Source organism: Haliotis asinina, chromosome 7 (genome assembly GCF_037392515.1).
Source record: "Haliotis asinina isolate JCU_RB_2024 chromosome 7, JCU_Hal_asi_v2, whole genome shotgun sequence".
Taxonomy (NCBI): domain Eukaryota; kingdom Metazoa; phylum Mollusca; class Gastropoda; order Lepetellida; family Haliotidae; genus Haliotis; species Haliotis asinina.
In genome coordinates this window covers 28,425,664-28,451,080 of record NC_090286.1, presented here as the reverse complement: position 1 = coordinate 28,451,080, position 25,417 = coordinate 28,425,664, and the positions used below count along the sequence as shown (strand labels likewise).

General features: G+C 37.6%; 1 protein-coding gene across 2 annotated transcripts in view; it reads right to left on the bottom strand.

The window, feature by feature from the left end:
- Nucleotides 1-25,417, bottom strand: part of LOC137292146 (trafficking protein particle complex subunit 13-like) — a 176,475-nt gene that overhangs the window by 7,813 nt on the left and 143,245 nt on the right. For both annotated transcript variants that reach the window (XM_067823686.1, XM_067823687.1), the window contains exons 2-6: nucleotides 19,241-19,409; nucleotides 12,742-12,826; nucleotides 8,929-9,059; nucleotides 8,363-8,435; nucleotides 7,124-7,168 (exon numbers count right to left, since the gene is read on the bottom strand). In XM_067823686.1, coding sequence (XP_067679787.1) covers nucleotides 7,124-7,168; nucleotides 8,363-8,435; nucleotides 8,929-9,059; nucleotides 12,742-12,826; nucleotides 19,241-19,409 — 503 coding nt within the window. The remainder of the gene's footprint in view (nucleotides 1-7,123; nucleotides 7,169-8,362; nucleotides 8,436-8,928; nucleotides 9,060-12,741; nucleotides 12,827-19,240; nucleotides 19,410-25,417) is intronic.

Below are 25,417 nucleotides of genomic sequence, written 5' to 3'. Positions count from 1 at the left end.
GTCAGATGACTTGTGCTGCTGTACCTCTCTTGACAATGCCAGTTTTACAGTGCAAATCAACAATGAGCCAATAATTATTGGGATTTGTTCCTTTAATGTTCTGAAATGAACATATTTTCAAAAAAAAAAAGAATAAAAAAAGAAAACTTTATGAAATTATGAAATATAATGACATGAAGACCACAGACTGTTTTTATATCCTGGAAGCTGGGGAAATCTAGACTAGCCTTGTACTGCATGGGCTTTCTTGGATATATTTGTTTATTGATCTGTACGGAATACTAGGTAGTAGTTTTCTGTTAGTACATGATTTCCAGATGAAGCTAAGCATATCAGAGGGATTATTTGCAAAGAGTCTGTCAAGCAATTAATACATATGAACATACAAGATATATTGAGTCAAGGGTCATATCAAAATACGTCCAGGCAGTAGCTGCTTTAAACAGTATCCCAGATACATCAGGGCATACCATATTATTATGGGAGGAAAACAAGCTGTGGAAACATAATCAGACAGGGAATCAAACCCATGACATCTCAAGCTGTGAGAGTGATGTTTTGTGCCGCAGTTATTAATATAACATCTATCTAATAGTTTCCAAAATTTGCTAGCCAGTCAGGCTAGCACTGCCTGAAAGTTACTAGCCTACAAAATAATCTTGCATGATTTAAAAGTGTATTAAATACGACTGTACAAGTTGGAGAGTGTGATGATTTACAAAATGATCCCATGGAAATTCACTAAATAATCGGACCAATGACTGTGGAAATTTACAGTCCCCAAATTTACAGTCGTGCAGGTATGTATACAAAACTTTATCAAAGCAGTAAGGACCAGTAGTATATGTATTTTTGAGGACGTCATGCCACGTTGGTGAAGATACATAACCAGGATGAGTGAGTGAGTGAGTAAGTATGGTTTTAAGCTGCTTTAGCAAAATTCCAGCAAAGTCATTGAGGGATGCCAGAAATGGGCATCACATGTTGTACCATGTGGAGGTTCGAACCCAAGTCTTTAACATAATGAGTGACTGCTTCAACTACAAGGATATAAACACTACTTCATTAAAATTAGTTAATTAATCCCTTATATAGCTAGTTTATATACATATTGTTTAAAATCATAATTTTTTTACATTTCATATATCTCATTTCTTACTATGTAAGATACAACAAAAGTCCAAATTTGTCTACAAGAACAAATCTCAAAGGAGATTGGAACAACATGCCTGTCTGCTTTAAGGGAATCGATACTTGTCAGTGGAGTTTGGTGTAGTAGTGTATAACAATACTGTGTGTATTTGTTGAACCACAGAATGATGTGATGCATATTTTCAGCTTATTAATTTTTCATCACATGGTTTATGGGTTTGGGTCATATCTTGGATAAAATAAAAATGCAATTAAAACTAATGATAAACATACAAATTCAGGTAGATTCTTTCAAGTTCTACCTTCACTAGAAACAGGAATGGAAAATACTTTCATCTCAGAGAATGCAATAAGCAATGTGTTTTTCAAAGCATGGCTATCAGGTTTTGTGATGATAATATATTAATATATTTATTTTTTCCAAAATCACTTTTTTAGGCTAGTGTTATCAGTACACAAATTATTTATAAAGACCAGTGATCATCAAAAAAGGAGTAATTTGTTTGATTCATGGCAGTATTTGGGCTTAGAAACAGTAGAACATCCAAAGACCAAGAAATATCAAATGAGTCCAAATACATTTGACACCTTTTTCAATTACACATGTGATGTTTATGGCCATACGTATCATAGGATGAATGTGATACAGAAGGATGCACATGGAAAAGAGCATATATAATCATTACTGCTTGTGTTAAGCTAATAAAAATTATATCTTTTACTTATATATCGCTCTGCTTAAAGATATGACAACATCTCCACATACGGTCATGTCAGGTGAACACTGAGTAATATTTGACTGTACAATTAGAATGAACAACAAAAGGGTTTATGTTTCACATCAATTCAATTTTTAAACAAAGGCTGTGAATCACATGTCAGGGTGTTAAAAATATGATAATATAATAGCAGAGTCTTCTTTAGTACATTTGTGAAAGGTCATATGGATAATTTTTTAGTTAAACAAAGCAGATAAGCTGGTGTAATGCTTCACTCACTGGTACTGTGAATTTAGAAGTCTTAACACTGGCTGGCCAGACGGAAAGTTCACCTGACACTATCACCTTTGAGGAGGTTGGGTTTTCATGTGCAGAGATATCATATTGAAGTAAAAGATCTGATTTCTGAGATTGTGATTGTACATCTGTAGTGTTTGCAGGAAAGTTCTCCACGTCTGCTGTCATACATTCATGTGGAAGTGGACAGGACAGACATGCCAGGCAGTCCATACAGAGTTAGTCAGGGTGACAGCAGAGTTAATGGGCATGAGAGGACAACAAAATGTTTATACATACATCCAAATTGGCCTTGAAAATGAAATAACTTAGTTCAGTTCAGGATTCAGGTTACACAGGAAAGTCAGATGCCATCACAATGGAGCTCCACTCAATATCTACCCATGATGATCCGGGTTAACTGGTCTTCAGTAACCCATGCTTGTCATGTATTAATCTGACACTTTGTGTAATGGTAAACCACCAATGTCAAGACTCAGCATATTATACTTTGACAATAGAAAACATGAATACTGCACCTTGATCCTTTTCAACATACATCTATCTTTTATTCTTTGTGCATTTTAATCATTTTTTAAAACTGTCTGCCTGAAAAATGTTGAAAGTTTTCATGAAAAATCAAACATGTCAACAGTACACTTATGTGGAAGTGACATGTTGAATATCCAGTCCTTCTTTACCAATCCAAGCAGTTATACAAGCAGTTCTAAATCAGCCCCTTCACTAGCATAAAAAATATTCATTTCAATCTGGGACATAAACTGACATACTTCACAGTCTCTAGAGATAAAAGAAGCTCTTGTTGTGTTTCCAAACATGAAATCAACCCATTCAAACAATGGGTTAATCACTCAATATATACCCATGAGGATATAGGTTAATTAATCCTCATTAGTCCATGCCTCTAATAAGAGGCTATTAATGGGATTGGGTGATCATGCATGCTGACTTGGTTGACATGTCATCTTATCCCACTGGGGTATCCCGATGCTCATGCTGTTGTTCACTGGATTGTCAGGTCCAGGCTTGATTATTTACAGACTGCCACCATATAGCTGTAATATTGCTGAGTTTGGCATAAAACAACAAACCAACCAATAAACCACACAGTTTCTCCCTTGACTCCATAGAGTCATCTAATCCTGTGTTGGTATTGTGGAGATAAACATACTGTGTTCTCATTTGCATATTTATCACACTGGTTTATCAGTTTGATAACACTGTTTATATTCACTTGTCTAAAAGTGCCAAAGAAAATATAGAACTTATGACTTAGAACTATCTAACAGAACTTGGAAGAGAGTAAACATTTTCTCACCTTTCTGTTGCACGAATTGCTCAAATGTTTCTATGGAAGCTACCCACTAATCACTTCTATTGTACAACATCAAAATATGGCACATCTAGGGGAGGATTGTGGGAACTATGATCATGGGAAAGAATTCTAGTCCAGACCATATACACAACATCGACAATAAAGAATGGTATCATACACATGTTGTCATACTGAATATATCTGCTCTTGGAATAACCCTGCATGATTAATCTCTTATTCAAGCTACAATCATCCTTTGCTATTACCCCACTGTGAAGATCCAGGTTAGAAGTGGTCTTTAGGAACCAATGTCATAAGAGACAACTACTGGGATTGGGTGGTCTGGTTCACGGACACATGTCATCGTATCCAAACTGCGTATATTGTTGCTCATGATCTCAATCACTGGATTGTCTGGCCCAGACCTGTTTATATACAGACGGCTGCCATATTGCTGAAAATTGGTCAGTGCAGCATTAAATAAGAATCAAACAAGCTCTGCTACAATACATGTCCATTTATAAAACTCTGTTATTTTTAACATGGATTGTTGGCCAGGTGATTGCAACTGTGATTATGATGACATGCTTAAACCTAGCCAGCAAGCCTGGCTACCTGATTCCCTCGGTCACCTCTTTAAAAAATGGCTGCTGAAGACCAATTGTAATCTGACATACAGTTTGTTTAAAATTCACCACTGAAGTACAGAATGTTTGTTTGTCACTGATCACTCAGCATGAACAACAGCCTGTGAAAAATCTGGATCCAGTAATTGAAATTATGAGCAATGGTCCATCCAGTTGAGATACAATGACAGGATATCAGCAAAATCACTGGGCTAGACCACCTGATGTGTTAAGGTGTTTTTTACCACCCACAATTGTTGCAGGAGGCTAGTACCTACCCAGAAAATCCACAGGCAATAACCAAAATGTGTCAGCAATGTGTAAAATTCATAACATGATTATAAGAAACGAAACTAAAAAAGTGACAAGATAATCGAAAAATTGATTGTGACACGAATGCAAAGGTTCTTAAGTGATGTGGCATTCACACACAAATGTTAAGAAAGTGATCGACATGAAAAGTGGAAGGGGAGGTAACTGGAATCTAAGGTAAGTCAATATTCAATCAAGTATGTATGATTGAGTGAACTACAGACCATGCGCTTTACTCTACTCGAGGGGATGGCCAACAAGAACATGTAAACTCATTCAACAATCTACCATAAGTGGATGTCGTATTCTGCTGGGTCAGCAATATTCCAGCTGGATTGTCACTGCCTAATACATGGGTCATACATGCAGTGCTTTTCATCATGAAACCATGACAACCATCAGAGAAAAATGGGACAGAATCACTTTGGTGACACACTGCAATGTCCCAATCCTCATTTTAGTCATTCCTTACTTAGGGAATGTGATGTATGTGGACCTTAACAAGATGTTCAAATCACGATGCAGCTCCAAATCCAACCATTTCATAAAAGCCCCAAGCTATAAAATCAAATCAGAAAATGTGAACATTCTAACCAAATGAGGTGACACCTTATCTCATCAAATCTATCCATTCACTTTTGCTCTCAAATGCTATAAAAAACATTACAAATTAGTCCTGTTCCTCTAGCTACCCTACAATATGTACTTGTACTTTGGTCTAATGCCATTTCCTGAACTGGAAAACTTATGTGCCAACAGGTCGGTAGTTGCAATAATTCCACAGTTACATAAACATCCAGGTATAGTTATAAGTTCATCCAGCTGATTGACTTTGACCCTCAGCTAACATTCCAGCTCCTACAACATATATCCTGACTGACAGAGAGAAAACACACAATCACCTTTAATTCAAAGGACCAAAACATTTCAACAGCAGATATTTACTTATATCACTACAAAGTCCATACTACAATATTGATTACTTACTGGTGTTATAGCAATTCTGATAAACTTCTGAGCTCATGACCTTGAGATGTTTTTAAGAGCATTTGGAAGGGCCAGACCATCTTTTAGGCAAAACATGATATCTCAATGTGGAATTTGAAGTAAATATGAAAAAATTCACCTGGATACTTTACTTTCCTTCACCATGACTACCTTACTAAGACCTTCCACACTCTAAGGAAGACAAATACTAAAAGTTTCACTGACCTACATTATATCTATGACCTCAAGAATGACCTTGACCCATGACATGATAAACAGAAGTTTTTGCAGGGTTTACATGGAGATACATGTATGCATCAGCTGCCAATGCACTACATGGTTTTCAAATAGTGGTGGCAGCAGTCAAAATCTGAAGCATCAAACTCTCATGAGATACACTGGGTCAATTTCCCCATACATACCAAATCAACAATCCACAGTAAACAGTAACAGTAAATCTTACCATGTCTATGACACACTGGTCAACTGATGACAGCATACTGAGGTATTCACCATTGTCAATATAACTTTTATACTTATTTCAATCACAATTTACACATGAAATATAAAATGAAAACTCCATTTAGAAAATCTGATATTGATAAGTTATTTAATGTAGGAAGCTTTTTGTTTACTGGCATTTTAAAGAAATTGTACTGACTAATTTGCCTTAACTTTATTATTGTGTGATATATGAATGTACATCTTGCTGCAGTATATGGTTCTGATTTGATTAGACTTTAAATTCTTCCTAAATTCCATCATGTTTTATACATTCAAGAAAGTTAGATATTAAACATGTGATAATTAGTTCAAAACAGTGCCCCCCTTATCTGACTCAGTGTAAAACATCAAGGCAAATCAGTGTAGCTAAACAAGCATGGTTAGTCACAGACCAACAGAAAATTGAAATCACTTACTAAAAAGTCCTGCCCATGCAAATAACAGGAAACAAAGGAGAAGGAATTAAAATCAAATATATAGCATCAAGTGAACATTAAACATAAACAATGGACACAAAAAATGTGTTCAAACAGATTCGAGAACAAAATTTTAGCTGTGCTTTGAGCAGAGACGTCTGAAATGAATTACCAAGTATCTGCAATTTGATCAGTTTACAGTATGTTCTTGTCACATAATATAATAGCTATACTAGGAAGTATCATAAGAAAGTGAAATTAAACATTTGAGTGACATAGAAACTAAATGCCATGTTTGACTATATACATGCTTGACAAGAAATTATGACTGATTAATATGCAAAATCTGCCATGTAATTTCCCCGAATTTTGTTTCATGCTTATATATCTCAAGGCACAGTACACAAACTGATTGAAGTGTTGAAGACAAAATGATGATTCATGACAATGGAACAATTGAACAATGAATACAAAGTAGAGTTACTGTCCTTGATGAACCAGTTAAAAATATTAGTTGTTAGATTTCAAAAACATAAACTTAATACAAAAGTCATCAAATAAAACTACCAATTTTTAGTATCTCTATTCAACCAAAATAGTTCTGAACGCATTTATAAAGCCAAACATGGTTGAAAATATACCATGAGATTATTTAGAAAATACTGTAAAAAAGGGAATTGCAATTATGTCATTTTACAATATTGAAAGTCATTAGTTCAAGGAAAGTGTTTTCAGCAACAGAGTGCAAATAACACAACTTGTACACTGAACAGAGGGAGATTACATGGCTCTTACCTCGGCGTTGTAGAACTTGGTTTTAACATCAAGTGGTTTCAGCACCTTCAACAAAAGCCCACATCTTTAACACAACTGTCTCTCAACTCTTGCACCAATCAGGACATGGGCAGTGAAACATCATGTAGTAAGTCAGTCTAATACGAATCATATAGGATCCTGATTTGCTACCTCTTTCCACTCCATGTTTTATCCTGGCTTTTCAGTATTCAACCCCAAGTTAGCAGTATGTATCACTCAAAGTTTCACGGTTGGTATTTAACACTTTCCATTTTGTCTGGCTCTATATTAGCTTGACATCACTGATGACCGTTTACATTCAGTATTGCTATATCCCTAGCTATATATTAGCATGATATCACTGACGACAGTTTACATTCAACATAGCCATATCTCCAGCTATGTATTAGTACGATATCACTGATGACAGTTTACATTCAATATAGCTATATCTCCAGCTATGTATTAGCATGATATCACTGATGACAGTTTACATTCAATATAGCTATATCTCCAGCTATATATTAGTCAGATATCACTGATGGCGGTTTATGTTCAATACAGCTATATCTCCGGATATGTATTAGCATGATATCACTGACAACAGTTTACGTTCAATATAGCTACATATCTGGCTATATATTAGCTATCTCCAGGTATATATTAGAATGTTATCACTGACGGCAGTTTATATTCAATAAAGCTATATCTCCAGCTATATAATAGCGTGATTTTGGTGATGACAGTTTATGTTCGACATTGCTATATCTCTCGATATGTATTAGCACGATATCACTGATGACAAGAATAATAAAGGTTAAGAGGCTTTAATAGTAAGTTTACATTGTAGTGCTGAATATAATGTTACAATACTTTTGGTACTTTGGGCATTGATACTTTTAACAATATCCCAGATTTGAACAGTGATCTTTTATCAGTGTGCCTGCCTGTCATAAAAACCCCAAACAAAACACAAGAGGAGAGCCTTTACACAACAGTATATACCCAACTTAAATTTGTTGTCATTTTTAGAGACAAATTCAAAACATTCAGCAAGTACCTGGTCATACATCACAAGTATGAGTTTATTCTGCTATACCACTGTGAACACTATCTGTCTATTTTTATTCCTTGATTAACTTGTAAACAGTCATGCAGTGTTTCTTGTTTTGAAGATTCCAATAGGTGACGATTTTCATAATCAGAAGTTCCTCATGTCTCCTCCCTTTATTGTCTTACCTGAAACTTGAAAAACTTCCGAAACTGCAGCTTCTCCCCTGACTGTGGCGTGTAGCTGACAGCACAGACCAAGCTGGAAGACAGTCAGAACATGTAACAGAACACTGATTCTGATTCCAGTCCATGTCTACAGTTGGAAGTCTGGGGTTAGGATATTATGAATCATTTACTGAGGCAGTAGTTTGTATTGTATTAGTGAGTTTGCAATAATGAGTGAGTGAGTTTAGTTTTACGCTTCACTGAGCAATATTCCAGCTATATGGTGGTGGTCTGCACATAATTAAATCTTGACCAGATGATCCAGTGATCAACAGCATGAGCATCAACCTACCAACTGAGATATGATGATATGTGCTAACCAAGTCCACAAGCCAGACCACCCAATCCTGTTTGTTGCCTCTAACAACTAGTATGGGTTGCAGAAGGCATAACGCATAAATTCATGGGTCACTGAGAAAGTCAGAGTAGACAGGAGTTGAGTTGGTGTTTTTACCTTTTGTTTTCTTTTCAGGTACACTTAGTAAAAGGGAAATATCACCATTGAAAGCCCTGAACAGGATACTAACATGTGGGTGCCAAGCTCCTTGACCTCATGGTGTATGACGTCATCAATGCTGTGGTCAGGCAAGAGCTCCATGATTGGCTGTGAGTTGATGCTGGACAGAGACAGCCTCTGGGAGCTGGTCTGCAAGTCTGCCTGTAATAACAAGTACAGGAGCAGTGCTAGTCTGTCATATAGACAATGAAACCAACATATCCACAAAAGCCTGTGCATGTCTAGAATAGGTGGCAAGTTGAGATGACCATAGTTTCTGAATAAAGTCTCTGGGCTCCTTTTCATTATATTTTATGATCATAATTAGGGACTATTTTTTCTGTAATATAACGATCATCTCAGAGTCTAGATGCAAGTCTACCTCAGTAGACAAGGATCACCATGGGCTAACTGCCACATGTCCATGTGATGTACTCATATATGAGAGGATTATATCAGCCTCATTTGTCTGCTTAATGGATATCACTACAGCAAATCTATCTAAATATTTTCCTGATAAATCAGTCTTGCAATAGTTTAAATACTTTTATCTTTACATAACGGTTTCAGTGGAATATCTGCCGAAGTCTGACATGTCTGCCTTGCCCTATGCTCAAGGAACTGCTTGGAATGTAAAGGGGGTTCAGTTCCTTTGGAATTTGTCATGTCTGATTGTGATACACATTGCCATTTAGAAAGGGGTCAACATCTATATAACATATATTACATTTGGGATTACAGCAAAGTACAGATTCTAGTACTTTTGTTGAATCCCAACGGGGAATTCAACTCACACCCTCAGAGCCAGCTACCTAATCCCCAGCACACAAAGTCAGCCTAATCCACCCAGCCACCAGGACTTCCAAAAAAATGAAGTCGGACATTTGGTAGTCTCGACTGTGGACTTTGTCTACCCCTCTGATAAGTGTAAATTGGCATGTCTCCCACGGCCGAAAGCTACGATTACACAAAGTCATTAAAAAAGTGGTCAAATGTAACATATGTTACATGTCAGATTGTATTATGAAGAAAGTCTGAGTCAGCCGCTATATCTTTCTTTAAATAAAAAACAGTTTGATCAGAATCAAAATTTTTATTATCTACATTGTATGTTCTTACAGCTGTCTACCACTGGCTATATATTGAAAACATCCAATGGAACAATACACTGAACAAAATGGGTAAGTGACCCCTATCAGAATTGAAAGCATTTCCCTTTCCCATCTCCTCTCGATTTGAAAGCACAATTTGGAGTTATCCCCCTTTGACTAACATGCTACAAACATTGTTAATCTGCTGGAGAGTGAAGTAAAGTCCTTAGATACTACTTTATCATAATATCCCACTTCAGAGTCAATAAATATGTATAGAAACTTAACACTGTTGTAGAAACTCTACTGGATATGGAGCTAAAGATATTATGGTAGATAATACTGGGAGAAAGTGCTATCCATAGAAAATGTGGAGTTGCCTCAAAAGTAACTCAGTTTCCTCACTGGACAGTGGAAGAACACATGGCGCAAGATTAATGGTATGTTGTCCCTTGCATTTTAATTATTTTGCAAGTATATCATGTTTTGCCATTTGACACAAGTCTGGAAATCTACAGGTCTTTCTGTAATAACTTGACACCCTGCATATTTATTGCAATTGCGTGTTAAGCGAGTATTCCCACTTTAGTGTCAAAACATATCGCAGACAACAATTGTTTCAACATGGAATATAACATCCTAATCAGCAGATTTGCTGTCAGTTCTGATATAGTTATTTTAGGTCTTCATTCACAGTTTAGGCTTTAATGCAGCTGTAAGTTTTCAATTATTGTCAAAAAATCAAACTGTACATTTTATATGGAGTTGTGCTGAAACTGTCACTTCTCTTAATGTTTACACTGAAGTAGCTGAGCATGTAGCTGAATGGATTTTGAAGCATTAAATCCCACAGACAGTTGTTGATACCCTTTTCCATGGAACTTCTCAATGGAAACTGTAATTGTTAGAATGAATCCCCTTAACATGCAGTCTGTGAAAATCAGTGAAAGAAGTATCTTTACAACTGACAACAGAATGCATAAACTACTCACATCAAGTGGTATCTTATACAAGCCTGTAGATGGAAACATGACAGAAAAGCCAAACTTGTTGAGATGTGTTGGATATTATGATGAATCATAAAAATACACACAAAAATTGAATGCAATATGAATAAGAATTTGGTTTAAAAATAATCCTTCACTTGAAATAGTTCTATCTTTGATAAGAAGTGAAAGTAAATAAACCAGCTTTGATCAATGTTGACTGACTAAAAGTGTTTACATTTCACACAAAGTAACTTCTCTTGCTCGACATGTGATCTCACTTCCAGGAAATCAATGGCACCACAGAACGGCCACTTGTGTCCCATTCAAATAACTTAGAACATTACTTTCTTAGCAAACCCAATGATATATGACAGCTTATTGATGGGAACTGCTAACCAGATGAGTGAAATGATAATCTAGATCTAGGAACATCAGCAGCACCCAGCCTGTTTCTTTGACTTTACAGTCAGGTTTCAAGAATGAAGGAACTCCACACTTTTGTAACAGAATAGAAGCCTTGAATGCTGTCTTAGACAATCCAGATATTCCGATCTTGGAGCATCAGTTACATCCAACCTGGTCTTTTTTCTCAGGATGACAGTCAAGTTTCCAGAATAGCTTAACACTAGTGTAATAATTTAGAAGCCTTAGATTGTCAACCCCCCAAAATAATAATGGTAATAATAGTAAGTGAGTGACTTGAGTTTTATGCTGCACTCAGCAATATTCCAGCTAAATGGTAGCCGTCTGTAAATAATTGAGTCTGGACCAAACAATCCAGTGATCAACGACATGAGCATCGATCTGCGCAATTGCGAACCGATGACATGTGTGAACCAAGTCAGCGACCATGACCACCCGATCCCGTTAGTCGCCTCTTATGACAAGCTGAGTCGCCTTTTATGGCAAGCATGGGTTGCTGAAGGCCTATTCTACCCCGGACCTTCGCTGGTCGGTAATTATAATAATGTATTTATAGAGCACCTAATATCCACGGTAGAGATGGTCATTGGTGCAATGACAATACTGGGGAAGGGAATAGTTCATACAGCTTTTTACATAAACAGATGAACAGATGAGCCTTTAGCAGAGACTTAAAAGTTTCTTTTGAGGACGCGTTCCTGATTTCCTTTGGAAGAGAGTTCCACAGTTCAGGGCTGGCAAAAGAGAAGGCTAAACACAGTTGGTTTGGAGATATGCGTTGGATGAGGAGAGAGTCAGAGGAGGATCAAAGACTGTGGTGAGAAACTTACATGGAGACAATTTGTTTGAGATAGCTGGGAAAGTTATCGTTGTAGTGTATTTTGAAGGAATTCTAGCCAAGATGGGGAGCCAGTGTATAGACAGTAGTATTGGTGCGATATGGTCATGTTGAAGAGTTTGAGTGATATATCTGGTGATTTTGGATTCTTTGTAGTTTCTGGATTGATTTATTGAAGAGGCTGGCATATAGTGCTTTACAGTAGTCGAGTTTAGAAGTGACAATACAACGCATCAGAAGTTTACAGGTTTCAGTATCGAGATACCTGGCACTGTCTGATGGTGGGACATCTGTATCGGCAATATGAAGTGAAAGTGACAGAGAAGCAGTCTTCAACTTTATAAGCTGATGTTCATAATAAAATCATATAATATAGTATAATAATCCTTAGTACTATTTTAATATAAAATACTTAGCATTCAAAGGGTCTAAGGCATGAGCACTGATAAAGCACAATGAATTAATTGTTAGACAATAACCAACATGAGATATGATGTTACTACCTTGAGGACGATGTCCCTGCAAATCTGATCGCAGTCATTGTGGACGCTGATGTAGCTCGAGAATGTCTCTCCGAGAAAGATGTTCCTGAAATAGATACATCCAAACAATAAAGCATCCATCCTTTTGTTTTACTGTAGTATCTGACTGGTTTGTATTTGGTTTTGAAAGTAAGATGATTCACCAAAGCATTTGACTCTGTATCATGTCATGTACCATACAAACTTAAACTCATTAATATCATGTGAATATGGCTCTACTCTGAAAACAATCCTGGATTCAATGAGGCATGCTCCTAACCAAACATCCCCTGTCATCGTAGTACATTCCATCCCATTGTTTCTGGCTCTACTCTGAAGTCAATCCTGGATTCAATGAGGCATGCTCCTAACCAAACATCCTGTGTCATCGTAGTACATTCCATCCCATTGTTTCTGGCTCTACTCTGAAAACAATCCTGGATTCAATGAGGCATGCTCCTAACCAAACATCCTGTGTCATCGTAGTACATTCCATCCCATTGTTTCTGGCTCTACTCTGAAAACAATCCTGGATTCAATGAGGCATGCTCCTAACCAAAACATCCCCTGTCATCGTAGTACATTCCATCCCATTGTTTCTGGCTCTACTCTGAAAACAATCCTGGATTCAATGAGGCATGCTCCTAACCAAAACATCCTGTGTCATCGTAGTACATTCCATCCCATTGTTTCTGGCTCTACTCTGAAGACAATCCTGGATTCAATGAGGCATGCTCCTAACCAAATATCCTGTGTCATCGTAGTACATTCCATCCCATTGTTTCTGGCTCTACTCTGAAAACAATCCTGGATTCAATGAGGCATGCTCCTAACCAAACATCCTGTGTCATCGTAGTACATTCCATCCCATTGTTTCTGGCTCTACTCTGAAGACAATCCTGGATTCAATGAGGCATGCTCCTAACCAAACATCCTGTGTCATCGTAGTACATTCCATCCCACTGTTTCTGGCTCTACTCTGAAGACAATCCTGGATTCAATGAGGCATGCTCCTAACCAAACATCCTGTGTCATCGTAGTACATTCCATCCCATTGTTTCTGGCTCTACTCTGAAGACAATCCTGGATTCAATGAGGCATGCTCTTAGCCAAACATCCTGTGTCATCGTAGTATATTCCATCCCATTCTTCCTGCACAGGAAGCACAAGTAATCGGTGCTTGTAATATCTACTTTCTAAGCTCATGCCAGACATGTTCAATGGGTGACAAGACTGAACCGAGTGCTGACTGTGGTAAGGTGGTTCTATTCCTCAGCTGGAAGTGGGCAAGTGAATGAGTGACTTAGGTTATACCCTGCTTTTAGCAACATTCCAGAAAATCATGGCAGTGGACACCAGAAATGGTCTTCACTAATTCAGAGGTACTGAGTATCACTACCACCCCTGTGTGCTCTTGTGTTACACCCCCAAAACACAAAACAACATCCATGTTGCTGAGAAATGACAGCATATGAGACTGTAGGATGTTGTTATAATCGTTCAGCCAAGTGACACAATAAATAACATGTAAAGGTGTTCAGCCATTCATGATACTAATCATGTATTGTGATGGACTGTCAGTCAAGCGATGACACGTGGACATCGGTTTCTGAGGCACTTTGACCACAGTTTTGCAACAGAAGCATTCTGATGAAATGACCTCATGTGCCAGTTGCTGCCCTTGTCCTGTCATTGAAGTCATTTATTTGTCAGCATCATGGTTGTAATCTGCTAATAACTGACCTAGTAATGTTAAGAACTCTTGCCAAAATGCTCCGTGACTTGTTCAAACTTCCAACAAGCCACTTGCATGTAGCTGTTTCTGACAGATGCCACATTGCAAACAAGTTTAAGTGAGAAAACACAGTGTTAGAACCACTTTCAGTCTGGCTTTTATCACTGAAACGTACAGCAACACACTGACACATTTCATTGTTAATTTTAAATTTGACACCACCATGTTCATGTGCACATCAAGAAAACCGCACAAAATTGGCTTGTTTACACAAAATTCATGACACATTGTGAACAGAACATTTTCTAAATCCATAAACAAACATATCACTTCCAAAGAAAACGTATATCGGCCTAAAACAGAAATCCTCTAGTTTATTTTCATAGTATATAATGCCACATTACCCCTAACATTATCTGTGACTTGGCCTACAAGGCTTCATTGGTCTTCAATAAATAAGAGGCGACTAACAGGATCAGATGGTTAGGTTTGCTGACTTGATTGACACTTTATGGAATCCCAGTGGTACAGATAAATGCTCATGCTGTTCACCACCTGATTGTCTTGTCCAGACTTTTTCACTTACAGGCTACTTGCCTCTTATGACAAGCTTGGGTTACTAAAGACCAATTCGAACACGGATCATCATAGGTATCTGAGCCCATAGAGCCACCCTATGCTCCCTTGTGAAGTAAAGATTTTATCTGCCCACTCAACAACAGATCCCCAACATGGTAGCGAACCTTAGCAATCAATTTAGATAAACACTGATGCTGTGTGAGAAGGTTCCAGTTATTAGAACAGATTAAAATTGTGGCCTTATAATTCATAACTATTGCTTTGAAAATAGCAAAAAATATTCATTATCACCAGTTTTTTAAAGTTAGAAGTTTGTGTCTGGAAAGGCTATTTCCAAATCAATAAATGTTTTTTTAAGTAAGGGAAGAGCCATAATGTTGAAATGAAGCCATGACAGAAAGGTATGGTAGTTATAAAGTGTGTTTAATTAGTATGTGCAGGCAATACAACCCTAGAAAATGGTCTTCAAACCACAATCATGGTCTGATAAGAAGGAAATTGGGTTTTCTGGAACATAACTTTGCCAAACAAATAAAAATGCAATGTAACTGCCCATGCAGTGCTTCATGATTGTAAAACAGCAAATTTGTTCACGATAAATTTGATTAAACAGCAATATCAGCATTTAGAGTCATAACGCTTTTCCTAGCAATCCATATTAAATAGGGCACTAGGAGAGATGTCAGTAAAGGTCAAAGAAGGGAAAGGAAAGAGTATGAGGATTGGAGAAATGAGGATTGGAGCAATTTTGAGGATAAATGAAAATGGTGGAAAGATAGAATAAATGAAGGGAAGAGCATGGGTGGGAGGAATGAAATGCAATACAAAAGTAGGTGGGAATAATGAAGGAGGCTAGAATGAAGGAAGAAAAGGGTAGGATGATTTCATGAAGGAACAAGAACGGTGGAATGAAGAAACAGAGCTAATAGGAATGAAGGGGTGTTGTGAATGGAGGGAGGAACAAGGGTTGGAGGAATGAAGGGTAGATTGACAGTATGAGGAATGAAAGTGTGATGTGAATGAATGGAGGAACAAGGGTTGGAGGAATAAAGGGTAGATTGACAGTATGAGGAATGAAGGTGTGATGTGAATGAATGGAAGAATGAAGGCTGGAAGAATGAAGGGTTGATTGACAGTATGAGGAATGAAGATGTGTGCAACTTGAGCGAGGACTGGATGAATGAAGAAGGAAAGATATAATGGAGGGAATGAAGAAAATTTAAGATGAATGGATGGAGAAACAAGGAGGGTTGTAGGAAGTTGGAAGAAATGAGAGATTGAATTATATAGGAATAAGGAAATGAATAAAAGGATGATAAGAGGGTAGGATGAATGAAAAAGATAAAAATGGGGAATGGTTGTAGTCTGATGAAGCACAATCATCCATTTCAATTGGCCATGTAATTCCACAGCTCAGTTTGTAATTTTATCAAGGCTGACACAGCAGTTTCAGACAATACTAACAGTGTCTTGATGGTAACCAACACAATCAAGACACTTCCCGAGATGTAGCTAAACCAGACACATTCATAGCAGATGCTGTCAAGTTAAAACATGAGCCTCCCATTAACAGTATCTATGAAAGTATAGTCCAAGAAAGTTGTTTTCAAGGACCAGCATATTTTTCGTATGCACTGGGGATAAAACTGTATTTTAGTGTTTTGTTACAAATTTAGAAATATGAAAAGGGGGTACATGAATTAAGCAAGAAAACATCATATGAGAATTACATAAGAAATTATATTTTCATATTTAATAATTGCAAAGTTGAAGCAAATTTGAAAATCTTCATCATGTTCCGTTGGGTGGAGATGATCTGGAACGACATGAATCAGGCTAATTATCCATGAACAGTTTCAGCTTTACTGCTTGTTGGTTTAAGAGATGATCTCAAACAGGATTGCAAATTAAATTTAATTTATACTTCGGATGAAAATGAAATAAGTCCCCTTAAGATCAGGATCATGTACACAGTATAAAAATCTCAAACAAGCTGTTCGGGATAAATCTATAATGGCCAAAGCCGATCATGATAGTTCAGACAAATCTGAAGTTACTTGATGTTATCAGGGTTTTCATGGCAAATTAGTTCAAACATTTGACTCTCTTATCTCATTTCCTTTATGTGATCCCTTGCGTGCATGCCTGCCTTTGTGCATGACATGAGCTTATTTATGACATAAGTTTGGGTAAGGTAAAAGAAACAAATGGAAATGTTGTAGAGAAAAGGACAGATAAATGAACATGATCCCATATACACATGGGGCATGTAAGTTGAAAGAGAAAGAGACAGTCTTGAATATCTTGCACCATATAATTCAAATCATTCATGCAGTCAAACAAGTGTGACAACAGTAAATGTTCAAAGCTAAGAATTTATATCAACCATCAAACTCAACAATGTGGAGGGCAAACATGTAATACTCCAGGAGCAATCACGCTCATGAGGGCCCCATGTTGATAACGAAACATAAATCTCCATAGAATGCATATTTATCTTATCACATGTTAAATGTAACATTTGGAAGAATGTGTTGCAACATTTCTTAGTGAGCCAAGAGTGAGTGATTTAGATTTACGCTGCTTTTAGCAACATTCCAGCAATATCACAATGGGGACACAAGAAATGGGCATTAAACTTGGAGCCCATGTAGGGCATCAAACCTTGGTCTTTGGCATGATGAGCAAACGCTTTAACCACTATGCCACCCCAAAGCCCTATAACATTTCATAGCCACTAAGAGGTGTCTATCTCTGAGTCATATATCAGCTACCATTAAGGGCACAGTTTATTAAGCTATATGGTAAGTGAGACAAGTGTCTGCTACTTAAGTGGCAATATCCTCTGTTGCTAAAGAAGACTGTATTATTAATAACATATTCACTAATTTGTACTTTTTGGACACACACACGATGTGTGAAATGACTGCATAATCACCCAATGTAGACTGTTGACAAAACTGAAGACATCAGCTGCAATGTTTTATGAGATAATGCGTTAACATAGGATTGAAAAGTGAACAAAGTGTTGTGGTCACATTGAAAATAGGATCAAAGTCACCAATATCAACTGATGTCTGTGTACACCCAGAATGCAGGCTGTCACCAAATTTGAAAACATTGGGTACAACAATGTATGAGATATCATGTTAACCTGTGTTTGAAAAGGGGTCAAAGAATCGTGGTGACCTTGAAATTAAGGTCAAGGTCAACCAAATCAAACGGCGTCTGTGCAATCCCCTATTGTAGGCTGTCATCTAATTCGAATACATTGGGTAAAACAGTTCATGATATATCACATTTACAAGAGTTTGAAGATTTGTCAAAGAGTCATGGTGACCTTGAAAATAAGGTTGACAAGTGTCTGTGTAATCCCCCAATGTAGGCTGTCACCAAACTTGAAAACATTGTGTTTAACAGTTCACGAGATTTTGCGTTAAGAAGAATTGGCACGTACGTATGCACTTACAAATGGACATATGGACGTCCCAATTCTTGTTAATGTGATATTGCATGTTTATATTGTATTTGTGAATTTGTCTGAATGGATCAGGGAAAATATGGATTTGTAAATGTTCGGATGTCAGAGATTATGAGTGATTGAGTGAGTGAGCGAGCAAGCAAGCAGATCTGTGTGTCAAGGCAAACTATTTATGAAGCATTGTATTTGTATTGTATACTTGTGAGTTTATGAAAGGATCGGTGAAAGTGTAGACCAGCTCTAGTGCAGATCTTCATGGGTCAGAGATTATGGGTGTGTGAGTCACACTGGCAGTATTTCAACCATATTGTGATGAGACCAATTTCAATAACAAGCATAATAGAACTGAATAAAAGTAACAATGGTATGAAGAAAACAAAATATGATCCTCTCACAAAAAAAACATACAAACCAGCATTAAATCAAATCAATAATATAAGGACTGGCTTAGCTGAGTTTTACTACAAACATGCACCTGTACCAATTATACTGAAATCACATCCATGAGAAATGGAGGAGAAATGTCCACAATTTCCAATATTGTATGCACTGTGTTCCAAACTCATGAATAAATTGGGGTGTCATCATTTTTGTAAAACAGAAAATAATAGATCAAGGCTAATATTACCAGTTTATGTTGTCAAAATACTAATTCCGAAGATGCTGGAAAGGTTTTGAATCATTACCCAAAGTTCTGCGGCAATGTCAGCATATCTCCCAGAGGAAAGCATTCTAGACCCCTCGGCTTTGCAAGGTCAAGGTTGTTCTGCTGCAGGAACTGATCACCACACAGATCACGTGACTCGCACTGGATTGGATGAAATGGCATCAATGTTGGTTTTGTAAGTCGCATCACTGCAAGGAAAAGGGTATTCAATAAGTAAGCATATTAAAAAGACCTCATAAAATTGTATAAAGCAATTAATAAAATCTGAATACTTCTTAACAATACCTACACCCCTTAGACCTGCCGGGATCTGCTGATCAGAGACTCACCATCATTATGAGTCAACACATTGCCTAGGCATCACTAAAGCATCTGCTGTCTTGCACCTGGATGAGTTCTTCCAAGATTGTACTGGCATACAGTGATATATCAGTGTTCAGATCTAAGTTTATTCCAGTTGAACAGCCATTCAAGCTAAATTTAGTGAGTGAGTGAGTTGGGTTTATCACACTTTGAACAGCATATCAGCTATATCACGGCTTGTCAGCTTAAAGTGGTACATGTATTCTTGGGAGGAAAGTGATTCTGGTCTCCGACATTACCACTTTGTGGAAGTCCATAAGCACGGTGTGGAGATGACAAATCATCAGACATAATCACATGGAAATGGGCTTTAAACAAACAATCAAGGGACATAACTCATGCTAAGGGACATAACTCATATACTCATAATAGTGTGCGGTCACATCAGCTGGCAGTGGAAGACAGCGTGAATTCACACTAAATGCCACTGTCAGCATATTTCACTTGTACAGTTGTTTTCACAGTATTATCAAGTGTAGAATCAAACCAAGATCATCTGTCTGAGAAAGAAATGCTTTAATCACTAGACTATCCAACTTCACTTTCATCAGTTGTCTATGCCACTTGCAAACTCAATTATCAAAGAAATTTGGATGTCATACAATTTAAAGGTGTATCTGTGGATGCATAAAACTATGCAAAGATGTACTAAGGTAAGATCTGTGGATGCATAAAAATATGTAAAGATGTACTAAGGTAAGCACATGCTTCAGAAAAACCTAAAAAGTGTTGACTCATGACATTACCAACCAGACATAAGTCAGCTAGGAACCGAAGCCAGGTCAGACGACTAAATCACTGTTGACCTTCACCTCTGACATGACAACTAACAAGTCAAGTATCGCTTACAATGGCTAGACTGTAGAATGTATATCTGAGCGTTTCATGTTTGTTGGACGAATTTTCTGTGAAGGAAATCATCTGTACATAATCACAAGCGTTTGTCAGTTCTTCTCTGTACAGTTATCCTATCCTTGGTAGCTAGGCCTGATTCTCGTCTGAATGACATGATGAACAGGGGACTACATCAGCCTTGTGCAGCATCTGATGGAGTAATTAGTCGAGTATCAGAATATTTGAAGCATAATACGCACGTTTCTCACTGAATATGTGATTGGATCATCAGGCCTAACAGCATATATTTATATTGTTCAACTTCTGACCCCTTATTTAAGGAAACATGGTTTTTGCAATTGATTTACGTATTTCATAAGCTCTATCTAAATGAAATTCAAATAGACATGTAATCTTTATTCCCCTAACCCTTTATTCCCCTAACAAGAATCCTCTAACCAATGAAAAAGTTGATTTCAGACAAAAATTAGATTCATAAGCTACCTTTGACATAAAACTAAGTGTACCTGAATTGAAGAAATCTGTTTCCTTCCACCTCAATCCTGCTGCCCTACTCAATCCTCCACTGAAATCCTCAGTCCTCTACCCCAACCCCCAATCCTCCACCCTATACTCATTCCTTTACCCTAATACTCTATCTTCCACCCTATACACATTCCTCTACCCCTACCCCAAATTCACCACCCAATACTCACTCCTCTACCCCAACCCCTAATCCTCCACCCTGTACTCAGTCCCCTACCCCAACCACCTATCCTGTATACTAACCACTAATCGTTCCCTATCCTGTATCCAACCCACTCATACCCACAACACTGCATGCCTCAGCTTTCACCATGTAAGTTACATCAGCGCGACAAGGCAAGAAAACAGCAGACAGTTGAGTTTCCCATCTCCCATCCAAGTCCAGGCCTCTGTATCTACAGGTTTACTTATCCTATGCACTTAGTCTACTGGGCTGACCCTATCAGGTAATCAATGTACCAACTCAGTCAGACAGGGCAGTGCAAATACTCTGTCTAAGACCCCAAACAGCCCCAGTGGATGTTCATAGCTTGGGACAAACTGTATAAGATGGAAAACTTGAGAAGGTTTCTGTGACATGTTCCATTAACTAATCGGAATTGTCTGCAGGACAAGCTTCCTGTGTGAGGTACTGTAGTGTAGGAGCAGGGAGAGGGATAACACCTTATGCCAACATCTGAAGCATACATCCTCCGAACTTAATATGTTACGAGTGTCTGTATCTGAACTGATGTGATTACCATATTAGTCTTGTGTCAATATTGGCATAATCGAATGGTGATGCAGTTTATATAAAGATGGGTTTGATTTTAGAATTAGTCTGAGCAAGAGATTCCTGGGATTTATTCATGGACACTTTTGAAGATAAAGACATCACTGTGAGTAAATGAGTGAGTGAGTCACTGACTGAGCAACTGAGCAAGTGAGTGTATGAGAGTGATTGAGTGAGTGGCAACTGAATAAGTGACTGAGCGATTGAATGACTGACTGAGTGACTGAGTGAGAAGGAATGAGGGTGGGAGTGAGGGAGTGAGGGAGTGAGGGAGTGTGAGGGAGTGAGGGAGTGAGCAATGTCTGACATGGAAAGAAAGCCTAAAGCGCCTCTGGCCAAAGGAGTGAGAGAATATTTGGATAGTTGTTTGGGCTGAGTGAGTGAGTGAGTGAGTGAGTGAGTGAGTGAGTAAGTGAGTGAGTGAGTGAGTGAACAGTATCACAGCTACATTATGGCAGAACTTGGACTTTGGATGAAAAGCTAAGAGGTGCCGCAGAGTCCCACGAAGAATGATTTCCTACATTACAGTAACTAGTAAGCAACCTAGCTGGCACTGAATCTTAGCACTCCACTACCTATTGATGCCATCTAGGTCACTCTGACACTGTGATGTAACAATCAGGGCATGATACACCATGAGCTTTGAATAAGAATTCAATTCAATGTTGTCTTTGTTTATACCCACAAATAGACTGCAAAACAAATTGCTTACAAAGGGAGTGTTTCACAAGTGTATAATCATGTTTACATAATAATCACAATAACTAGTAACTGTTTTTGTAGTTCAAATTAACTGAAAAACAAAAATTGTTAGAGAATGAAATACTTCCACTTCATTACATGGCTGCAGATGTGACACTTGTTTTTGTAGCCTGACTATGCCAAATAATGCATGGTGGTAATTTTCTGCATGAATCATCAATTTCAGGTATATTTTCTACACAACACAAATGGCCATTATATATGGATCAATAACGTTTGAGAAAGTAGAACATGAACAATATGCAGCAATACAAAACTTGAATATTTCTAAGCATGTAAGTAGAAACAGTTTTGCAGCAGTGATATGAATCGCCTTTCAGGAGCTGATCATTCACAGAAACCATCAATATTCACAGTGCTACAGGTGCAATGAGTATTGGTCTGTTGTTTAACACAACACTCAAGGATATTCTACCTGTATGACAACGGTCTGAAGATAACAAATCTGGACCAGACAATCCAGTCATCAACAGCAAGAGCTTCAATCTATGTAACTGAGATACTATGACGATTGAGTGAGTTTAGTTTTATGCTACACTCAGCAATATTCCAGCTATTTGGTGGCGGTCTGTAAATAATCAGACCTGGACCAGACAAACTGGTGATCAACAGCATGAGCATCAATTCATGAAACTCAGATACAATTACATGTCAAACCAGACAGCGAGTCTGACCACCCGATCCCATTAGTTGCCTCTTAGGACAAGCATGGGCTACTGAAGATCAATTCTATCCCGTATCTTCACAGGTATGCAGTGATGGCATATGCGAAGGAATCATTATGGCCTCTTTGCTGGGGAGTTGGACCACACCAGACTAGAAATAGGTTCACAGATGGTCCTCTCTATATTTGTCAAATTTTCTCAAACTTATTCGTATATTCTTTGGTTTAATCATTCTAGCCGGTAATGACTGACTGATTATGTTTCAGTGTCACAAAATATCTTTTTCTTTTGTTTTTGTTTATGCTGCACTCATCACTTTTCAAGCTAAATAATATCTATTTGTCAATATTCAAGTGTGGAGCAGACAAATCAATGATTAATTCAGATCAGGGTATGATGCCACACAAACATCAAAGCTACTATCCTAACTACTGTTCCATTAAGCTGTCTCATTAAAGAAAGGTTTCCAGTGACATTAGTTCTAGTCCTGAACAACATAACAACACATAACAAGCTTTAAGACCAGCTTGAGTAAAGGCATCACACAGAGCAGAGTCTCCCTTTAAAAGTTGCCCTGTCAAAATTTGAATAAGTATTGTCCATATAATCTTTACAAACACTGCTTATAGCAATGCTTATGAAGTCTGAAATTGGCATAAATGTAGGCTTGACCTAATTCTTTGACTGAAGAAGGTCATTCAGCAGTGAGTGTCATGCACCCAGCGGGTCACTTCACAATTACCCATTGATGGTCATCTGTGTAAAAATTGATAGCAACCTGTAATTTCACATCTTCAGAGCTGATAGGATCAATATGTCAGAAGAACTTATATTGGAAGGGATGTCTAGGCCCCATACATCACGGTTACCATGAACTGGTCTTGTTGGATCGTGAAGACTTATCAATAGGTTTTGGCATTCCTTGCTTCCATGAGATTCATGGACCAATACATATCTCTGAATTTCTGAGATAATCAGTTGACTGATGATTTCGTTCTTCCTTCACATTCACATAGAGTAATATAACATCCTAATAAAAAAAAATTATGCATCATCCCTTATAATCATTATAACTATTCATAATTCTGTACGCCTTGCCGAAGGCCCATGCTCGATTCCCTACGTAGGCACGATGACATGATATTGTTGGAATAGTGCTAAAAGTGGAACAAACTCAAACTGATTCATAAGTCTGTTATGACAGATCAACTTTAACAACTTGCAAGATAATGGGGTAGCCCATAACGCTTTGGTATGAGTATGAAAGGACTGGGTGATCCTTGAACTTTTTGAGTTGTATATTGATAATGTGTTACTACTACTTTGTGAGTAAACACTTGGTAAACAAATAAAATGCTTTTATATGTAGTTATAAAATAGGGGAATGTCTGTAGAACTAAGTATCATGAGACATTCACCGTGACTGAAGAGAACAAATTCTCAACTAAGGTGTATATTATTCTTGATTTATTACTCACCTGTGGGAGATACTGCAGTGTAACATTTATATAGCAATGTTACTCTAGCGTAATACCGCTAGATGTATGCTATCATAAGGGTTCACAGTTATGATGTCACAATGCTAATGCCGTTTTTGCAGTGGTACTGGACCTTGTTTGACTCAAGGAAACTGGAGTCCTCAAACTGTAGCCACAGTTTCTATCAATTTGTGTTGGAAGTAATGAACAGAATACTAAACTCGCTTCTGTGAAATACCATTTTCATTAAACTCATGAAAGATTTATCGCCTTGTTCACTCGTTTAATAAAGGTATCACACGGAAGGTCATTTAGTATCTTCTATATTGCACTTAACATACACATCACTATCATAATATCTTAAGGTGCAGTAGGGCAGCCAAGTGGTGAAAGTGATTGTTCGTCATGTCAAAGACTGTGTTCAATTCCCCACAGGGTGAAACGTGTGAAGTCACCCCCTGTGTTATTGCTGGAATTTTGTTAAAAGCTGTTCAATTCCAGTTTCACTCACTTAATACCTTAAAACAAAATGTTAATTCATATTCAACATCTATCTGTATACTGCTGTGTCTAAATACCTCAACAATGAACATACATATACCTAACTCACAAATATCTATTGGTATGTGCACCACCCATCCACAGTATATACTGTTATATATACCACCCGCTCACAATCTATATTGGTACATATACCATGACATGACACAAATGCCCCTATACCCCACTCACATATATACTGGCATGTATTCCATAGGGTATTAATACCCAAACAT